Source organism: Oxyura jamaicensis, chromosome 2 (assembly GCF_011077185.1).
Source record: "Oxyura jamaicensis isolate SHBP4307 breed ruddy duck chromosome 2, BPBGC_Ojam_1.0, whole genome shotgun sequence".
Classification (NCBI taxonomy): domain Eukaryota; kingdom Metazoa; phylum Chordata; class Aves; order Anseriformes; family Anatidae; genus Oxyura; species Oxyura jamaicensis.
The window spans coordinates 35767736-35785470 of record NC_048894.1 but is presented as its reverse complement, the minus strand read 5'-3'; the positions used below and the strand labels follow the sequence as shown (position 1 = coordinate 35785470).

General features: G+C 44.7%; 1 protein-coding gene across 1 annotated transcript in view; it reads left to right on the top strand.

Moving 5' to 3' along the window:
• JAZF1 (JAZF zinc finger 1) overlaps nucleotides 1-16714 on the top strand; it is a 188972-nt gene extending 172258 nt beyond the window's left edge. The window contains exons 4-5 of the mRNA XM_035316314.1: nucleotides 7340-7509; nucleotides 14329-16714. Of these exons, the coding sequence (XP_035172205.1) occupies nucleotides 7340-7509; nucleotides 14329-14505 (347 nt within the window). The 3' untranslated portion in view covers nucleotides 14506-16714. The remainder of the gene's footprint in view (nucleotides 1-7339; nucleotides 7510-14328) is intronic.
• Nucleotides 16715-17735: the final 1021 nt, after the last annotated feature.

Below are 17735 nucleotides of genomic sequence, written 5' to 3'. Positions count from 1 at the left end.
AATTGGGAAGGAGCTCCCAATTTTACAAACAGCAAATAAGAATATGTAATGCTAATATCATACTAATAATACTTCAAAGAAAAAGCATGATGTTTATTTTTTACCATTGTTGTTTTCATAGCTTTACCTCTAGGATTTTAGAGTGATTTCCCAAGTGGACTTGCTCAGCTGAAGTCAGTCTATGTGAAAATACAGCATGCACTTCTGTTATGCCTCCAGGATCTGAGGTCTTCCTGTGATTTCCAAAGCAGATTCAGACTTGGTAAAATTGAATGCATCTCAGGTCACTTAAAACTCAGCATGTGCTTACGCTGAGCGTTGAAACCTAAAGGTGCTTTAAATTCAGGAGTAGACCAGTCTGCCATTTTATTTAAAGCACTAAGGTGTCAGTGGGTGCATTGCTGTACTTGTAGGTTAATCCTGCTTGAGATACCACAATTCAGACCAGCTTTTCAGGCCCTCTCTGTGACTGTCCAAATTACAGCTGCCATTTCTGCGGCTACTTCGAGTGCCTCCAAGAGGATGTCCAGAAACCCCTAAACAACTCCTTGCCTGCTTAAACGTTCCCCCTCAGTGGCTGAAAGCTATTCTTCAACTGTGGCAACCAAACAAGAAGTCATTTTTTTGTCTGACAATTCTCCAGAGCCATTTTTAAGTACTTTGTGCATTTAAATAATGTTAAAAGTCATATTGCTCTTTGTATGTGAAGCTGTATGCACATCGTTACACGAGGCACATTTCTGAAATGCTCATGGTGCTTATTCACTAACTGAGCCTTGCTTCAGCCAGAAACAATAGAAAATTAGTTCCTCTAAATAGTCATCGTTCCTAAACAGCTCGTTATTTAGCGCCTGACACTTGAGCTCCGCTCGGAGAGGACTGGAAGGAAGGGCGGGTACTCCAGAAGCCATTTTTCTGGCCAAATCCTGCTCTGACTAGTGTTGTGAGGAAGGGCAGGACACAGATGGAGCTGGCACGAGCACGCTGCCCGGCAGCGGCACCGCAGACCACACAGCCACCAGGACCCGCTGCGCGGGGGCTGGCAGCGTCCCCGGGGCATGCCCCTCGCGGCCCCGTGGCTTCGTGCGGGTCCAAGTCAGTAATGAGCAGTAATTGCTGTTTTGATGGCTCTTTTGTGATCGCGCCGAGGGATGGAGGTCTCTGCCAGCCTTGGCAGGCGCCCATCTGACAAACCATAACCGTCCCAAGCAGCTCCCTCAAGTGACAGCAGGGCTGCCAAGCATTCAGCTGGCTTGGAGAGCAAATCTGCCTCTCGCTCGGGAACGAGGTTCAGAGATGCCGGCTGGGGTAAGAGCAAAGGCAACGGTGTGCGTTGTGCCTGCCTGACCAAAGTCCAGCCTCACCACGGGGAACCTAGCGCTCACTTCGTGAAGGGGCTTAATCCAAACACCGATATGCATTGGCAGTCTCAAATACCAGCACTACGCCCTGGTCTGCTTAAGCTACCCTCTTGCTTTGTTCTTTTTTTTCTTGTATTCCACGTGCACACATCATTCTTTGTGGACTTCAGTGATTCAAATGGTTTTGGAAATACAAAAACTTAATCCGAATGGACCTGTCACCAAGGCTGAAAAACGTTTTCTGTCCTCTCAGACCCTTCTCCTCCCAACCGCCAAAGGAACAAGCAAGCAAAGGAAAAAAACTATCGTAGACTCTTTGGATGATCCAGTGTTGGGAATTTGTTGCAGTTTCCAGAGCCCAATGCTTTGTGCCACCTGTACCAGCTCCCGGTCCTGCTGCAGCCCCTAAAGACTTGCCTGGCAGCTGTGACACATGTTATTTAACTGCTTGGTGTTTCATTGCCCCTAGCATTTATTTCCTGTGCTTTCTATAAAGGAAGAATATTTTGTGTCAAATGACTCGATACGCCCTCGGATCACCAGCCAGTGTCAGCTGTGGGATTGTTCTCCCTGCTGGAGAGCACAGAGGGAGGCTGGCTGCATCCATGGACGTGTAGGGAAGGACTTTGACAAATCCGCCAGTGTGCTTTAGTGGTAGACCAAAATTCACATAAATTCACATAACATGAATAATTCACTTTAAAAAAAAAAAAAAAATCAAGGAAGCTGTCACAGTATATGGGAGCACAAGCTTCTTAACGTAAGAAGTGCTCCCATAAAACTGGTTCTGTGAAACACCAACTGCAAGTCCCGCATGGGACAAAGTGTGAAGCTGAATTTTTATGAGAGATCATTGGAACAAGTGTGAACTTTCGGTGACACTAGTGATGTTGCTTCCCGCTGCAGTAAGCTATTTGCTCTTAGTTATTCATTGTATGCTTGAATGTATGCTTTCTGGTCACAAAGGCAATTGGCAAGGATGTTTTGTTTTGCTTTTTTGGGGGGAGGAGAAAGGAAGAACTCGTAATGTTCTTGATTTTAGATCAAGATAGATCATATTCGTGTAACGGCACACACAGCTTGTGCTGGTTTTAATCAGCTTTGTCTTTTTTATTTTCCAGTACACACTACAGAAGTCTTTCGATTTAACACATCAAACAACCACAAATGATGTGCACCTGCTAGAACCAAGATTCATGTGAAGTTGAGGAAAAAATTCCTTTGTAAATCTCACAGTAGAATGAATGCATGGACACAAAAGGTAGAATTGGGTCTTGGCCGCAGTGGCATCAATACCAAACAGCCTCCACAAGTCTAAAAGTTAAGGCTCCAGATCCTCAGCAGGGTAACAGGGATGCTGTCAGTTGATTGGGGATGATTAACTCCCTGCCAGATGCTTTTGAGCTATTTAAAGTGCTGAATTCATCTGCTGGAAGAAGGAAGAGTAGAAGATAGGCGTTCAAGAGGTTGGGTCTTTGCTGTAGGGTTAAGCGGCATTCTCACTGCCTTCAGTGGCAAAACTGACTGCAGGGAGAGGTAGAGCAAGTCTTGATGGTGAGACTTTGCTCTTCGTTACACCACAAAGAGATTTTAGCAATAATCATAATCCCTTTTAGTGCATGTTTTCTTTTGGCAAATAAGCTGTGGTGGTGCAGCCAGCCATCTCGCTTGTGATGGCTTTTGTTTAAAGGCAGTATAAAAATTGAAAGGAAAATAACTTGTTGGCATAGTTTTGTGAGCCTGGGTAATTTCTGCCTTTTCCTAGCTGATAATTTTATGTAACACCTGGCTCTGACAGGGCAGTCTATGCCAGCTGTGCCTCATGGTGTCCTTCTCCACCAGTGGAGCCCACCTCTTGCTTGAGGGCCAGTGGCATAGTCTCAGTGTGGAAAATTCCAGGAGGACATAATACACAGCCCTAGCATTCTTTCCGTGCTTTTGTGCTGTTTTGTTTCATTTTGCCATCTACTAGGGGCAGCACAGATGAAGTGAGCCTTTTGGCACAGCTGCTGGAGCGAGGACGGAGGAAACAGCTTTGGGGGCCGGGACTGGAGCACGCGTGCTGCATGCGAGGGCAGGGGCAGCGCTGGGAAGATGTTACCTGGGCTCTGGGAGGATGCAGCACTGGGTCTCGGCTGGGCTGAGCTACAGCTGGGCAGGGTCTCGGAATGAAAGCTCCGTGGTGCATCTGGCTTGGTAAATAGTGAGCTAGCAAAGGAGACTCGGAAAGACCGTTGCCAGAGGAGAGAGGTGGAGGAGGCAGGTTTTTGCTGTTGCAGAACTAGTATTTGGTTACGGTAATAATACGGTGTGTTCGTACAGCACCTTGCTGAAAGCATGTGCTTCTCTGTTAGCCTTTGCTTCCAGATATTCAGACGCTTCATCTTAGAGCAGTGCATGTCGCTGAGTGTGAGTTCAGTTCGCTTTGCTATTCAGACTTGTCAAGTCCTGCTCTGGCATTTCTCCCGTGAGTACCGACGGGGGGTGCCGGATCTGCCTCCTGAGCGCTAGGAGAAGTGGTGAGGCCACCGGCACGCGTGCTGAGCTGCTCTGCTCAGTGCCCCGAAAGAGCAGCGTGCCCCAGCAGAGCATCCCGGCCCCTTTCCCACACACAGGGCAGCGCCTGGCAGAGCTCGGCGAACCGGGTCACCAGGAGCTTTTAATAGTTCCTTCAGGTTCTTCTCTGAGTCCAACGGTTGGGCTGCCGTACCCCAAAACAGGCCACAGGTTAGGTGCAAATGCGCTTAAACATTTGTGTTTCCTTTTCAGATCAAATATTTACATTTACTATCGTGCAACACCACCCCGGTCTTTTTCCTTTTTCTTCTTTTAATGCAAGCAAGAGCCCTCGCACGGATCAAAGCATGGTGCTGCGTGCTTCCCCGCGCAGTGCCGCCACCCTGGCCGGCTGCCTGGAGGGAGCGAGGCGCCACCACCGGCTCGGGTTGCAGCCGTGTTGCAGCTCCTACACCCGACGTGGAGCCCAGGGCCAGGGTCCCTGCTCGGCGTGGGAACCGCTTGGCCCAGCCACCGTCCCTGGCCACGCAGCACTTAATTAAAACGCCCGGCCCGGGGGCTGTTTATGATGGCAGTGCCGAGCCGCGTGCCGAGCTTTTTGTGTTTTTCCTCCTTTTCGCCGCTTCGTTGCGCGCAGGCAGTGAGGTTGGCGAGGCACCGCCTGGGCCGCTGCGCGTAGGCACTGACAGCGGAGGAAATTAAATTCCGCGGCGGAACTGGTTAAAAGCCCGGCTAAATCAGTGTTGTTTTCCTATGGCAACTGAAACAACACAATTATTTAAAGGGTAAATTTTTATTGCTAATGAATTTTTTTAAGACAGTAAGGTTTTACATTTTGTTTATAGCAGGGCCCTCTTAAATGCATTTTGGGATTTGTTTTTTTTTTAGAAGAGTACAAGCCATGAGTTCAGTAGGACGCTGTTCGATACGAGCAGCGATGGGCTCTGCAGTTCCCGCTTGTACAAAGTGCCGCGCCTCCAAGGTACTTGGCATCATGAGCAGGATGCCTGCCTAGGGAAAGAAGGGGCGTGTGTCCCTCAGACCGTCCTCAGACCATCCTATTTGTAAAATCCCTCATGGCAGGTCTTGCTTGAAAACCCCGAGGCACTAGAGAATTTGTTTATACTGGTTAAACAACTCTTTTTACCGTACTCGGCAAAATCTTGCGTTTCTGTTCAGGTGAGCCAATTAAAGGGAAACCATAGGGATGCTCTGACCTTGCAGACGCTTGTGCACACTTTGATTTCTCCTCTCCCCTTCTCCCTCAGTGAAGAGCAGGCAGAAGTTGTTACAGAATCGGGTCTATACAAAGTTACTAGAAAAATTAAAGGATGCCTTAAAGTAAAGGAAAACCTACGGAGATGCGTAATTACGATTACTTCTACTCCCCCCTGCTCCACGTACCTTTTTTTCTTGTGCGGCGTGTTGCGTATTAGGTTTTCTAATGCACTGGTGGTTGTTTTATAAAAGCATGGTTCTTGTTACCCCTGTAAGTGGTGATACCCTTAGTGACATCACAGTCTTGGGTGATATTTTCTGGGGAGGACAAAATCCTATTTGTGGGGAAATCAGCCCCCTTTTAAGGGGGTGTTTACAATGGCAGAAATGGTTGGTGTCTAGAAGGGTTGAATATGTTCTCATTCTAGAAAAGCGTGTGTCTATTTACAATAGTTTTTTCTGTTGCATTTGCCAAAAAAAAAAAAAAAAAAAAGTGAGCTAAAAAGTTTGAAGGAACAGCTTGAGGAATTTTTTCCATCAAGATACAATCAAGGGCAGGAAATCGTGGAAGCAGAGTTGTGGTTTTGCCTCCATTTTTTTTTTATTAGTTAATTAAACTCTAACAACTCTTAACTTCATTTTAGGTTAACTGTTCCTAGAGTTCAGAAATATTTTAAGAGGTCAATAATGCTTTCCTTGGCTTTCAGTCCTTCTGTGTGGGATCAGGGATCTCGGGCAGCGGCGCGCTTTTCCAGATGTCCCGCAGAATGTGTGTGCGTGCGCTCGCGGCCGCGTTTGGCGGCGGTGGGAAACAATCCATCTTCCCTCATCTGTGCACCACCCTGAAAGGATGGAAACCGCAGGAAAGAACCGTGTATAGCCTGACATCTGTAAGCTGCCTTACAATATCTGATTAAAGCCCCGGAGCCCGGAGCGCTCCCAGCTACCAGTTGACATGCATTTTTCGCTTAATGATCGGGAGGTGCCGAGCAAGAGGGGGAGCACATGGGGAGGGGGATCGGGAGAGAAAAATGAAGGCGATAGGTGCGGGTCCAGTTTCATGAGAAGCGAGAAAAACAAAGGCTCCATTGTACAGTGCTGCACGGGTTTTCTTTGTGAAGTCGTGATGTTTCTTTTTTAAAGTGCCATAAGGCATCTGTCTGCGCTTTCCCCTCGCTGCCTCGAGCTGCTCGGAGGCATGCACTTAAAGGGCAAATGAGGGAAGCAAATAGAGCCATGCAAGTGTCATATAACTGTCTTTAATAACGGGAGCTATTCCAGCACTCGGAGCCAAATCGTCTTTCAGCAGAAAGGATAAAATTTAGCAGAGCTGGGAAAGGGAAAGAATAAAGGGGAGGGGAAACACAGCACCACCTCCTGCTGACACCACAGAAGTTTCCCTAAGCTTTCCCTCTCTCTCCCTCTGTGTATATATTTTCTTTTTAATCAGCTGGGGCTCTTCCCTCCCTTGCCTTTTTTTTTTTTAACTGTATTTTTACAGTTGGAATTCTGCTTTCCCAATTTCTCTTGTTTCACATTTAACTTCTTCAGAGAATTTCATTAATAGTTATTGCAATTAGAAATAATAAATAAACTCAGCACCAGCTGCTCAAACGGCTCTTGTAGCCTATCTGGCACATAATGTGGTCTGCGCAGGGCAGCCACACAATGCCATTTATCCCCACACCTGAGGGAATGAATTTCACAACTATAATTGCTACAATATAATTCTTATTAATGTTGTGCTATAATTCCTATTAATTCCAAAGGGCTAGTAAATGCATTAGGACTTGTCAACATATTATTTTACACTGTTTATGATCTGTAGAATTACGCTCTTCAGTATTGTATTGCATAAAGAAAAGCCTTAAAATTAGCTTTAATTGCAGGGGGGAGGAAAAACACATTTTCTGTTTGGGCCCTGGGAAAGAAGGAGGGATCCCGTTGTTTTGAGGGGTAATGAAACTGCAGTTTAAAATCAATCCTTTGAGCTTCCTGCGCCACACAGCTAACCTTCTCTGAAAATACAGGAGTAACGCCTGTCTCGGTTATCAGAAAAAGAGCCACTGGTGGCTTTACGGAAGAAGAAACGGCTATAAGAAGAAGAGCTTTATAAAATTAAATCTGTCTTCCAGCAAAGACAGAAGTGGGGAAATTACAAGTCATTGTAACTGATGTAATAAATACAGAATGCGTTATCTTGCCGTGCTCTTTATCCTTATCTCACCACCCTGCTTTTCTAGGTAGTGAATATGATGAGGAGGAAGTAGACTATGAAGAATCAGACAGTGATGAGTCCTGGACGACAGAAAGTGCTATCAGCTCTGAAGCTATCCTTAGTTCAATGTGCATGAATGGAGGGGATGAGAAACCTTTTGCCTGTCCCGTTCCTGGATGTAAAAAAAGATATAAGGTAAGCAGTAGTGTAAACCTACCTTACTTCCAGCTGGTGCAGAGCGGAGGGGGGAAGGAAAGCCTGTAAAATCACTTTATGCCCTTCTTATTTAATAGACTCGTCATATTTATTTTTGTGGTATTTTAGCAGAGCATGTATTTTATTCACCGCTTTCCTCTGAAGCACAGCCAAGTTATATGGTTTTTAAAGAATGCGGCCTTTGCATCCCTGTCTGTCAAACGAGATTACGTACGGTGACTTTCTCAGGACTTAAGCTTTACACGTTTTAATTAGTTTTCTATAATTCAGACAAATTAAGGGCAGAACCCAGGAGGTAATACCAGCAAAATGATCTCATGGGTCCCTTTCAGAGGCACTGAGTAAAAAGCTTCTGCCCGTGAATGCCGGGATGAATTCCTTCCGCGTAACTGAGAGGGATGCTGCCTCTCCTGTAGCAACACCATGCCCGGCGTGCTCCTTCTGGTAAAGGCGATGTGCAGGAAGGTGGTGGTTAATGTTTCACGAGTCAGAGGTCACCTCGAGAAGGCAGAGCCTTGGAGAAGTTCTGGCATCGTTCTGTGCTGGGTCAGTGTCCCAGTGACTCATGTGCACAGCCGTCGCTGTGTCTGGCCCTGAGCGCTGGGCTTGCGTCCCTCTGCGTGACATGCTGGGAAAATTTTTTTTTTTTTTTTTTCCCTTTCTGATTACACTCCATCATGAGAAAATTTTCTCTGTTTATGGGAGTGAAACATCTTTAACTCTGAACCTTGAGCTGGCTGGTAAAGAACACGCTGTGACAGTGCAAGGACAGGAACGGGTCAGGAACCCCTTCACGTGAATGGGTGTGAGGGCAGATTAAATTTTATTGACCACTTTGGTCTTCAGTATTCTATAGACACTGAAATTTGGGATCAGAAATAGCGTACTGGCTACGATTCCTTTAAATAACTTTTTGCATGAAGTACTAGAAAATTCAACCACCGACCCACACCCTAGAAAAACCGGTAGTGGTGGGGTTTGTTTTTATACTTGTTTTATTTTACGGCTTTGCCTTTAAATAACTGAAACGCAGGGACTTAAAAGAGAACAGAAATATGAAAGAGAAATATAGGAAGACCAATAACGTTTGAGATAAAACAGTTGTGACAAGAACGAATAAACCGTGCGTGAAAACGTGTAGTGGATGAAAACGTGTTGCAGTGATCCTGCAGCTGTTCTGGGCTGGGCCTTCGCTGTTAGCAGCAGGTCACGAGACTCGGGCTCGCGCACAGTGCTCGGAGATCAGCTAATGCTTACTTAAAATACTTGTAACGTGAGCAAGAAAGCAGCGTGCTCCTTTCTTAGCGACATTCAAGTCTGCTTTTGCGGAGCTGTGTCCGACCTGTGTAATGATTATTCTCCCTCTCGGGGCAGGGCAGAGGGAAAGATGTTTTGAGGCTGTTTTTCAAGTATTACTTTGCAGATATAACCGCATTAAGCGAGATTCGTACTTCTCCTGCGTGTGGCAGAAGCTGTGTCGGATGGAGGGTATAGTATAAATGCTAAATCCCTAGCTCAGGAAGCAAACAAGCCATGGTGATTGTTAGAAGTCGGTATGCCCACAGGGCATCTATGCGTTGCAGAAAACATGCATTTAATGGCACAGGCTAGAAGGAGAACCCTGTAATTTGCTATATCCTGTCTGTTCTCTGTTTGACTGCCAGCCCTCTGTCTTTTTATTGCCCAAATAAGCAAGCTGTTCCTGCCTGCTTCTGCTATCTCGCTACCTTCATCTCAAATGCATGAGGACTGTCTGAGGGCCATCTCGTACACCATTAATGTTCGAGCCGTCGGACAGGGAACAAATTAATGACCCAGACAGAGGCTGACAGACAGAGAGCAGCAGCAAATAAAAAGTGCTGTATTTTCCTCAGAGGCTCACCTCTGTTCAATCCAGATAGGAAAATACATTTCCTTTAGCTCTGCCTCACCTCATCTCTCTTTTCTTTGGGCTCTGCTTCCTTCCTTTTTTCTTTTCAGCCCTTTTTTTTCCTGCTTTTTACATTTTTATCTTTGTTTCCTTCCTTTTAGTTTCGTGTCAGCTGTGTTTCTTGTTTCCTCTTCGTCTTCCTCCTACTTAACCCCCTCCTCAGATGAATTATTTGCTGAGTCTGGGTAGGGAGTCCTGTGATCAAAGCGCTGGGATTTTCTGGTGGGTACTGGATAATCACAGTCAGGGCTGTAAAACAATTATAGAGCCACAAACAGGAACACGGACACGCACATACAGTAATTGCCAGGCTCACTTTACGGCTGAGAAAGGATGCATTCTTCTAGGGAGTGAGGAGGAAAGGAGAATGTACACAGTTTTCTTTTGTCTGGCCCTAGGTGACGTACGTTTGAGAAGCAGAGATGTTATTTTTAGGTGTGTTATTTGTACTGCAGGACTGCCTAAAGGACCCAGTAGGGACTGGGGCTCCTTTTTGCAAACAATGTACAAGGATAAAAGATGGCCTCTGCACTGAAAAGTCATTATGGAAAGGTAAATACGACAAGAATGAGTACAACAAATACTTCCAAGGAGTGGGCTGGGGCGGACAATGGAAACTGTAATAAGAACATGTTTATACACAAGTCCAGATGAGTATCAGAAGACCCTACTGGCCTTCTGCCCAGCTGCTATCTGCTGGCAGTTTCCCATAGGCACTGCGGTAGAAGGCAGTCATAAACATTTAATTGTTCTTCAGGAACTTGTATTTTTTTAAGAAATAAAATTGCTTGCTTATAAAATGCATTGGTATTAAGCCCTCTGTACAGTATGGCACAGATTTTTCTTGAAGGGCCAAAGATTCTGGAAAAAAAAAAAAAAAACTTTAGTGTTTTGTAAACTTGTTTGTTGGGATATTCTGAAACAGCTAAAGGGATCTGGAGCACGCTGACTTCTAGGTGCCCAACACCCTCTGAAGTAGTTTCTGGAGCTTGCTTTCATTTTTACAGTTGCTGACCTGGAGAGGAAATGATGAGGATTTAAGAGTTTGTCATTTGCTGTTTTACCATGATTTACCTGCTTTGCATTTGAAGCCATCAATTTGATTTTAGAAAACCATCCAAGTGATTGAAAGGAACCTTAACATCTTGTTTCTTCAAAGTTCCCCCTTGCCAAATTTAGGCTTTACATTCACATTTAGATGACCTATCCACTAGGCGGTGGGTAATGAGTTCTTAATGTGCTTTGCAAGATGTCACCTGTTGGAGCTAAGGGGTGGCTTTGTGAAGCTGGCAGTTGGCGTTCCTTTAATACACCCCACCTATTTGTATCAGCTACTTGGGTGCTAGCTAAGAAGGACATTCAAAATGTGTGTATAATGTAGATAAACTGATTCAGGCAACTCCAATAAAAGTTCAATGCACAATAGAGAAAGGCAAAAATCCCACAAATAATGTGAATATCCTACTACAGACAAAACCCTCGAGTATTTGTCATAGTTTTTGCAGACTGTGCAAATACAGTAACACGAGAATAGTAGTACCTACACACATAATGTAGTCATATGCATTGCTATCAGTGCAATCATGAAATACCAAGACGTCAGCAGCTAATCTCATCTAAGCAAGCCTGAGTTCTCATCTCTCACCTGCAAGCACTCTAGAAAAGCAAATGAACCTAAGCTTCTCCTGGCCTTCATAAAATTTCTAGCTGCCCAGAAAGTACAAGCTTGGTTTTTCTGCGCAGTCTGTGAATTCAGTTCTGAAGTTACGTGCTCTTCCTACATGAAAAACTAACAGTTTATCAGTGTAGGTGCGTTACCCGGGACTGAAATTCCCCGGGCTGGTAGAGGTGCTTTCCTGAGTACACCCGGTTTATGATGGTGTTTGAAGGGGCATATAAACCACGGCTCATCGCTGTCTGTACAGTGCCCTTGCAAGGCAAGGGTGTTTTTGTAATTACTGTTGGTGTGTTGGTACTTACGGTTGTTCAAGATTGTCTAACTCAGATATACTTGGCGTTCCCTTGCTCGAGCCAGTGCTCGGTAGGACACAAGTTGTGTGAGAAGCAAGAGCAGCAGTGTTACGGGGCAAGGAGAGGGAGGGAACACAAGGATGTTCCCGTTTCCCTGTCCTCCCTCAGAGGACGCTGAGAAGCAGGTAGGCCAGGCTGCTAGGCTGGGTGGGATTTTGGGGGACAAACAGCCCGGAGATGAGTCTGAAACAAGAAATCCACCTAAACCAGCCCTACTTGAAGAGGTTGGTGTGCTCGTGTAGCTTCTGGAGTGTGGTGGCTTTGTGGGTCCGTCGAGTGTCCTCGTGTCCCTGCAGACCGGGCAGTGCCAGGCTGAACTCCCCTGTCTCCTCCTGATCTGGTCCTGGGTTAATAATTGTTTCCTCCTGCTGAAGGTTTGTGAGTGCCCTGCTATACTGCCATCTTCTTCCTCAATCATTTGTGAGAGTAAATAATGAGCAACCCAAGTAACCGGAGCAATAAAAGTGATGTATGGGTTTGGCAGCGTTTTTTGCCATACCTCAACAAACTCAACCCAGACATACAACAAAGTGTTTACATTGCAGCAGTGGAAAAAGTGCTGAAGAGCTGACTGTAACTCTAACAACAGCTTTCTTTTAGACACAAGTGCAGATCAGATTTCATGTTACACTAGCTCCTCATACCCCGCGTGTTTTACTATTTTTCAACCCTTTCACGGCCCAATTAATTCCACATAGGTTGCTGGTTTAGCATTTCCTTAAATTTTTCTGCCTGAAATTACTTTCCCCTTTCATCAAAGCATGTGGTGCGTCCTGTACTTGAGGCTGAGTGGAGCATTAAAAACAATCTGGAAGAGGAGAAGAGCACAGTTGGCACGGAGCAGTGAGGATATTCGTGACTGCGGACCTGGGGAGTCCGTAACAATGGGTACTGGTTGTTGAAAAGTACCTCGAAATGATTGCTTATAAAGAGTGAAAGTCTGAGCAGGCTTCTGTAGTTTCCAAGATAAATAGAGGGTTTGAGGTTTACTTTGCTTTTAAAGTTTCACTGCAGTAGCAACAGTTTAGCGGGTCGCCCTCCGATCCCCTCCCGTTCGGGGCGCAGGTCCTCGCGGTACCCGGGTGCTGGCAGATGCCCCAAAACGCAGCTCGGGAGGTGCAGTCCCCGCCGGGCACCGTGAGATCTGGCGGGGGCAATACTGCGTCCAAAGTCACCATTAAAGCCGGGGAGCTGTTTGCTTCAAGGCTGAAAATTCATCGCTGCAGGGGCACGGCCAGCACCCAGTAAATGGGGTGCAGAGCTTTGTGCGGGGACAGCACCATCGGGGGACTGGGCGGTGGCTGCTGCAGCTGCGCTCCTCCCGGCGTCGTGATGGGGGCTGTGAGTTCCTCTCGGCCCTTTGTTGCTCGGCGTTGGAGGGGACTGCCAGGAGCATCACCGAGCACTTGGGATTTTGATGCAGAGTAAATTGGGTTAGGAGGTAGGGGAGGAGAAGGAAAGTGTTGGCAGGAGAGCGGTACCGAGGGCGGTAACCTCGTGCCTCCCTGATGTTAGCTTTGTAATATGTGTAGAGCCTGGTGAAGTTCGAGGTGTTTCAGCTCGGTTCTGTTTACAGAGGGTTTTTAACTCTTCTCTCTTTCTCCTTCTCTTTTCTTCCTCCTTGTCCAACTGCTGCGAGCTCCAAGCTGGAGCTTCCCTGACCGTAACAGGCCATGGCTCAGCAAAGACAAAGTCCCTTAAGCTCTTACTTAGTGGGCTAAATTAACTAATATCCAGGCTGTTAATTGATTTTGGCTTTTTTTAGTTAAAAATAATAATAATCTGAGGCACACATCTAGAAACTTCAGAAAGGATATGGTGGATCCTCAGAGCTGTACCTTGGCTACAAGTTGTCTTGACTTCTTTTTTGGTTTTCTTCCTAGGAGAAGTTCTAATGAAACACAGTTTGCCTCCCCCTCTCCTCTCCCCTTTTTTTTTCCCCCAAAAAATCCAAGCTCTCTTGGTGGAATCTAATTTATACTGTGAGAAAGAGACGCTGTTAGGATGAACCCTAGAGAACGCAGTATCGAGTGCTAGTTAGACCACAACAGCTCCTTCCATTTTTGCCAGAAAGATGCCAGAAGAGCAGCGGTAGGTTCATGATGTAACTTCAGTAGGGTTCTTGGTTAACCTAGCCGAGCGCTGCCCCTTCCCTGGCGGTGCCGGTGTCGCTGCCGTGCTGTCCCCTGTCCTTCCTCTCCAAACTGCAGTGGAAAACAGTTCTCCGAGCATTTTAGCTGTAGGACCTTCCCAAACAATAGCTATTTTGAAGCCTGCTTCTCTGGATTATTTTCTGAGTGCCCTGCGCAACTCCGAGTTAACTGTTCCCTGCAGTTAATTCTTTGGAGACAATGTGTAAACTATCAGAAGCTGCTGGTGCCTAAAGACACATCTACAAACAATGACACAGAGCGGAACAAAAACACCATGGGGGGAGCTCCAGCTTTTTGAAGAAGTGTGACTCGAGTTTTCATGCCAAACCTTTGTTTGCTTGTAAATGAACCTCAGGATAACATTTTTCAATGCTATATGAAAAAAAAAAAAATGGCAGGAAGCAAAGAACATTCATGTATGATCCCACTAAGCAATATTGCTGGAAAGTGCCATGCGCTGGGAGATAAAAATCAGAGCTACCCAGGTGTGATACATTAGGACTGCACAGATCACTCTCCTTCCTGTCCCACCCTGTCTTGGAGCACAACACATGCACAACACCTGGAGCCTTCCTAGCAATTTGAGTAATTCTGCCCATGCCATTAGTCGGGTTTTGTTTTTTAGCAGACACCAAGGCGTTTCCAGGCCAGTCGACCACTAACGCTCTGCTTTCTCCCTCGCAGAATGTGAATGGCATAAAGTACCACGCCAAGAACGGCCACAGAACACAAATCCGCGTACGCAAACCATTCAAATGTCGCTGTGGAAAGAGTTACAAGACAGCTCAGGGCCTGCGGCACCACACAATCAATTTCCATCCCCCCGTGTCTGCTGAGATTATCAGGAAGATGCAGCAATAACATGCTGGTCACAAATGTGCCAAGAAATCCTCACCAGCAGTTGCTGATTTTGAGAACAGCCACCTTTTTCAGGGGAAGCCTTCAGCAACCCTTTAAACAATTAAATGCATGCTTTAAAATTTTCTGTAATTTTGGAATGATGTATCTTTGTAGAGTTAATGATTTTGTACATTTGCACATGTAATCATCATACCCATTTTCATTACTTTGAGATAAGGTGCTATAAAAGCTATAGGTTCTTCAGAACTTTTTTTCTCCAAAAACAAAAAAATTAGGGGGCGTCGCGTATTTAGTTGTACTGAAGTGTTGAATAGGAGTAAGAGGAGGAGAGCTTGGCACTGATGTAATTTCAAGATTGTAATGTGATGAAGACTTTCGATGCATCTGTCAGTGTGTGTGCAAAACCAAAACAATACCACCATTGTCAAACTATAGTTAACATGCCTTACATAATGGAGTTATCAGTGGAGTAGCAAGTCTTTTAGGTAATGGAAATATAAATAAGAAAGAATGTTTAACATAATATGCTAAAAATATTTTCATACTTAAATAACATACATAAAAATGTGTGCTTGCTGTATTTTATATTATCTTGCAAATCTTTTTTTTTTTTTTCCCTCTTGAAATGCTGAAAATCTTGCCATTTGAACTAGTAAACAATCACTTTAGTGTTAGAAATTACTTTTTTTTTTTTTTTTTTTGTACAAGATGTCATATTATGTTCATGCCCATCAGACTTTTGAGGACCAATATCCCAGTCCAACTAAATATTTACCCCTGAAATATCTGTTAGAAAGACATTTGGAAATACTTAAGTGCAAATTTATGTGTGTGTGAGAAAGAATTATCTTCATCTCAGATGAAGTCTTAAAGCACTTTGTAGTTCTCTATTGCCAACAGATTTAATGTTTTATGTGTTGCCAATTCTTGCAACTACTGTACTAGCATGTGCCTGTGGTTGCAAATAAAAATTAAAAATTCTGCGCATGGTTTAAGGAGGTCCATTATTTGTGCTCAGGGAGCTGCCAATGCCGCTCCCTCCTGTTCATTGTATTTTGAGATTTTCTTTGTACGTTTTTTGCTTCTCGTTGTAGGTCACCGCATTCCATTTGGAAGTGTCTGTTTAGCTTTACAATTAATTTTGCTGAAATATGACATATGAGCCTTACTGAAGATTTAAGTGCTTCTTGCAGCAGGTGGTCAGAGAGTGACTTAGAGCAAAAGTCAGCATGAGAGAGCTTCGTGTCTGGACCATACCTGAACATTTGTTGCTTACCATCCTGCCTTGAGCGTTCTTCTCTCACAAGTGCTATTCTTGGAATTTAGCTGGCCAGTTGCATCAAGGGGGCACCCCCCACCCTGCCCCAACCTTGAAACACTGCTTCCATGGCAAGGGTTAGGGAGGAATGCAAAACGTTCAGTACAGTAATCGCCTTTGCTTATTTCCCATCCTTTTAAGTGCAAAAGAAAGCTCAAAACATGAGGAATAAGCCTTTCCCTTTATTTTTTTTTTTCCAAAGCTTTAAAGGAAAATGTTTTTCAAGGATGACAATTACCTATTTTTTCTGCTGAATAAAAAAAAAAATCTCTCTAAAAAACTGGGACTCATCCTACTCACTAAGGTTCGAACACCTGTATTTAAACAGAACACCACTTTTTCAAATCCTAAGGAGATGACAGTGGTTGTATTGCACAGTGCTGTCAGCTGGGTTTTGAGGATGATCCAGACATGAGAATTATTGGTACACAAAAGGCCCCATGGGGCCATTTCCTACCTTCTGCAGTTTTGGCAACAGACGTGGCCAACAACTATGTTTTGGCTCTGCTCCTAGTGCAAGAAACTACAGGCTGGGTAAGTAAATTCAACAGCTAAACAGTCGTAAAATGTCATTGTTGCATGTAAATTCCTTTCAACTATAAAAACAAAATTCCAGTTTCTATTTACCTACTCATTGTGACAGTATTATTAAACAGGTAAAGATGGGACTATTTTGTTATACTGTGTATAGTGAATGTATTGTACTGTGTCTGTGAAAAAGTGTGCTTTAAATTATATTTTCATATGTTTTGTTGGGGACAAAGTACTTTAAGTTTGAAAGTGACAGAGGTTTGTTTTAGAACTGAAGGCAACTTAACGAATTCCTGTCAAGAAAGCTGCTTATAAATGTAAATCAAATCACACTTAAAATAAACTGCCTCTGACCTAAAATGACTGCTCTCTACTTGTCACTAACATGGAGTGAAGCTCTTGGGCTGTCTACAGTCTTACTTGTGTGTTTCTGCTCTGGGCTCATCAAACCCTGTGTTCCGTAACACCTGCAGCAGCTTGAGAGCTGCACCCTTCACACAGACAAATACACAGAGTGCTCCAGCCGGGAGGAGAAAATGGAGCACTTGGATTTAAGCAAAGGATGTTCAGACTGCAGAGGATGTTTCCTTCCAGCATCACATCAGGGCTCAGCCTGCCAGGTAGGAGGTGGTGGTGATGTTAATGAACCTTCCCCTTCTAATGGTAGGGTATGAGAACCTTTCTTGTAAAGGTGTTTCAGAAATGAAGCCTCTGGCTCTAAGAAAAGAAGAATTGTTAAAATTTGAATTGCTATTTTAAGTGGCTGTGGCAGAGTGGCTATTTAACAGGGAAACTTCAGCAACTCCCTGTCTACACACCTCAGAGAAGTCTGCTTTGGCACAGCCAGGGTGTGAGGTTGTCCTGCCTGTGTAGGATACCAACATCTGAGACTTCAGACACCTTTACTAATATGACCATAACTTTAATAATATTTTGTTTTTATAGCGAGTTCTGATTTCATACATTACTGAGTTATTAAAAATTGATTAAAATATTGTTTCAGTACTTCCATGCCTTACCTTGGACTGCCCCCTGACAGGAGTTTCCGAGTTTAAAAAAAAATGTAAGACCTATACTGGAATGCAGAGGACTGCTGTAGTAGCTGCTGCTCAGTGCCCTGCAGTCTATCCACGTCATGCAGCTTTTAATAAACCCTGCACTGAACAGGATATTGCATATGTTCACAAGTCAGAGCTGCACACAACAGAAGTTACTCAAGCCCTAAATCCCCAAGTCTCCCTAAAACAAGGCAAATAAATAGACGTGAGCAGCAGTTACTTTGTCATACAAAACTGAAACATCATTTACTGCAATTATGTAAAGCCTAAACTCTCTGTCTTTTATTTCAAAATAAGCAGCCGGGGAAAAAAGGACCACTGAC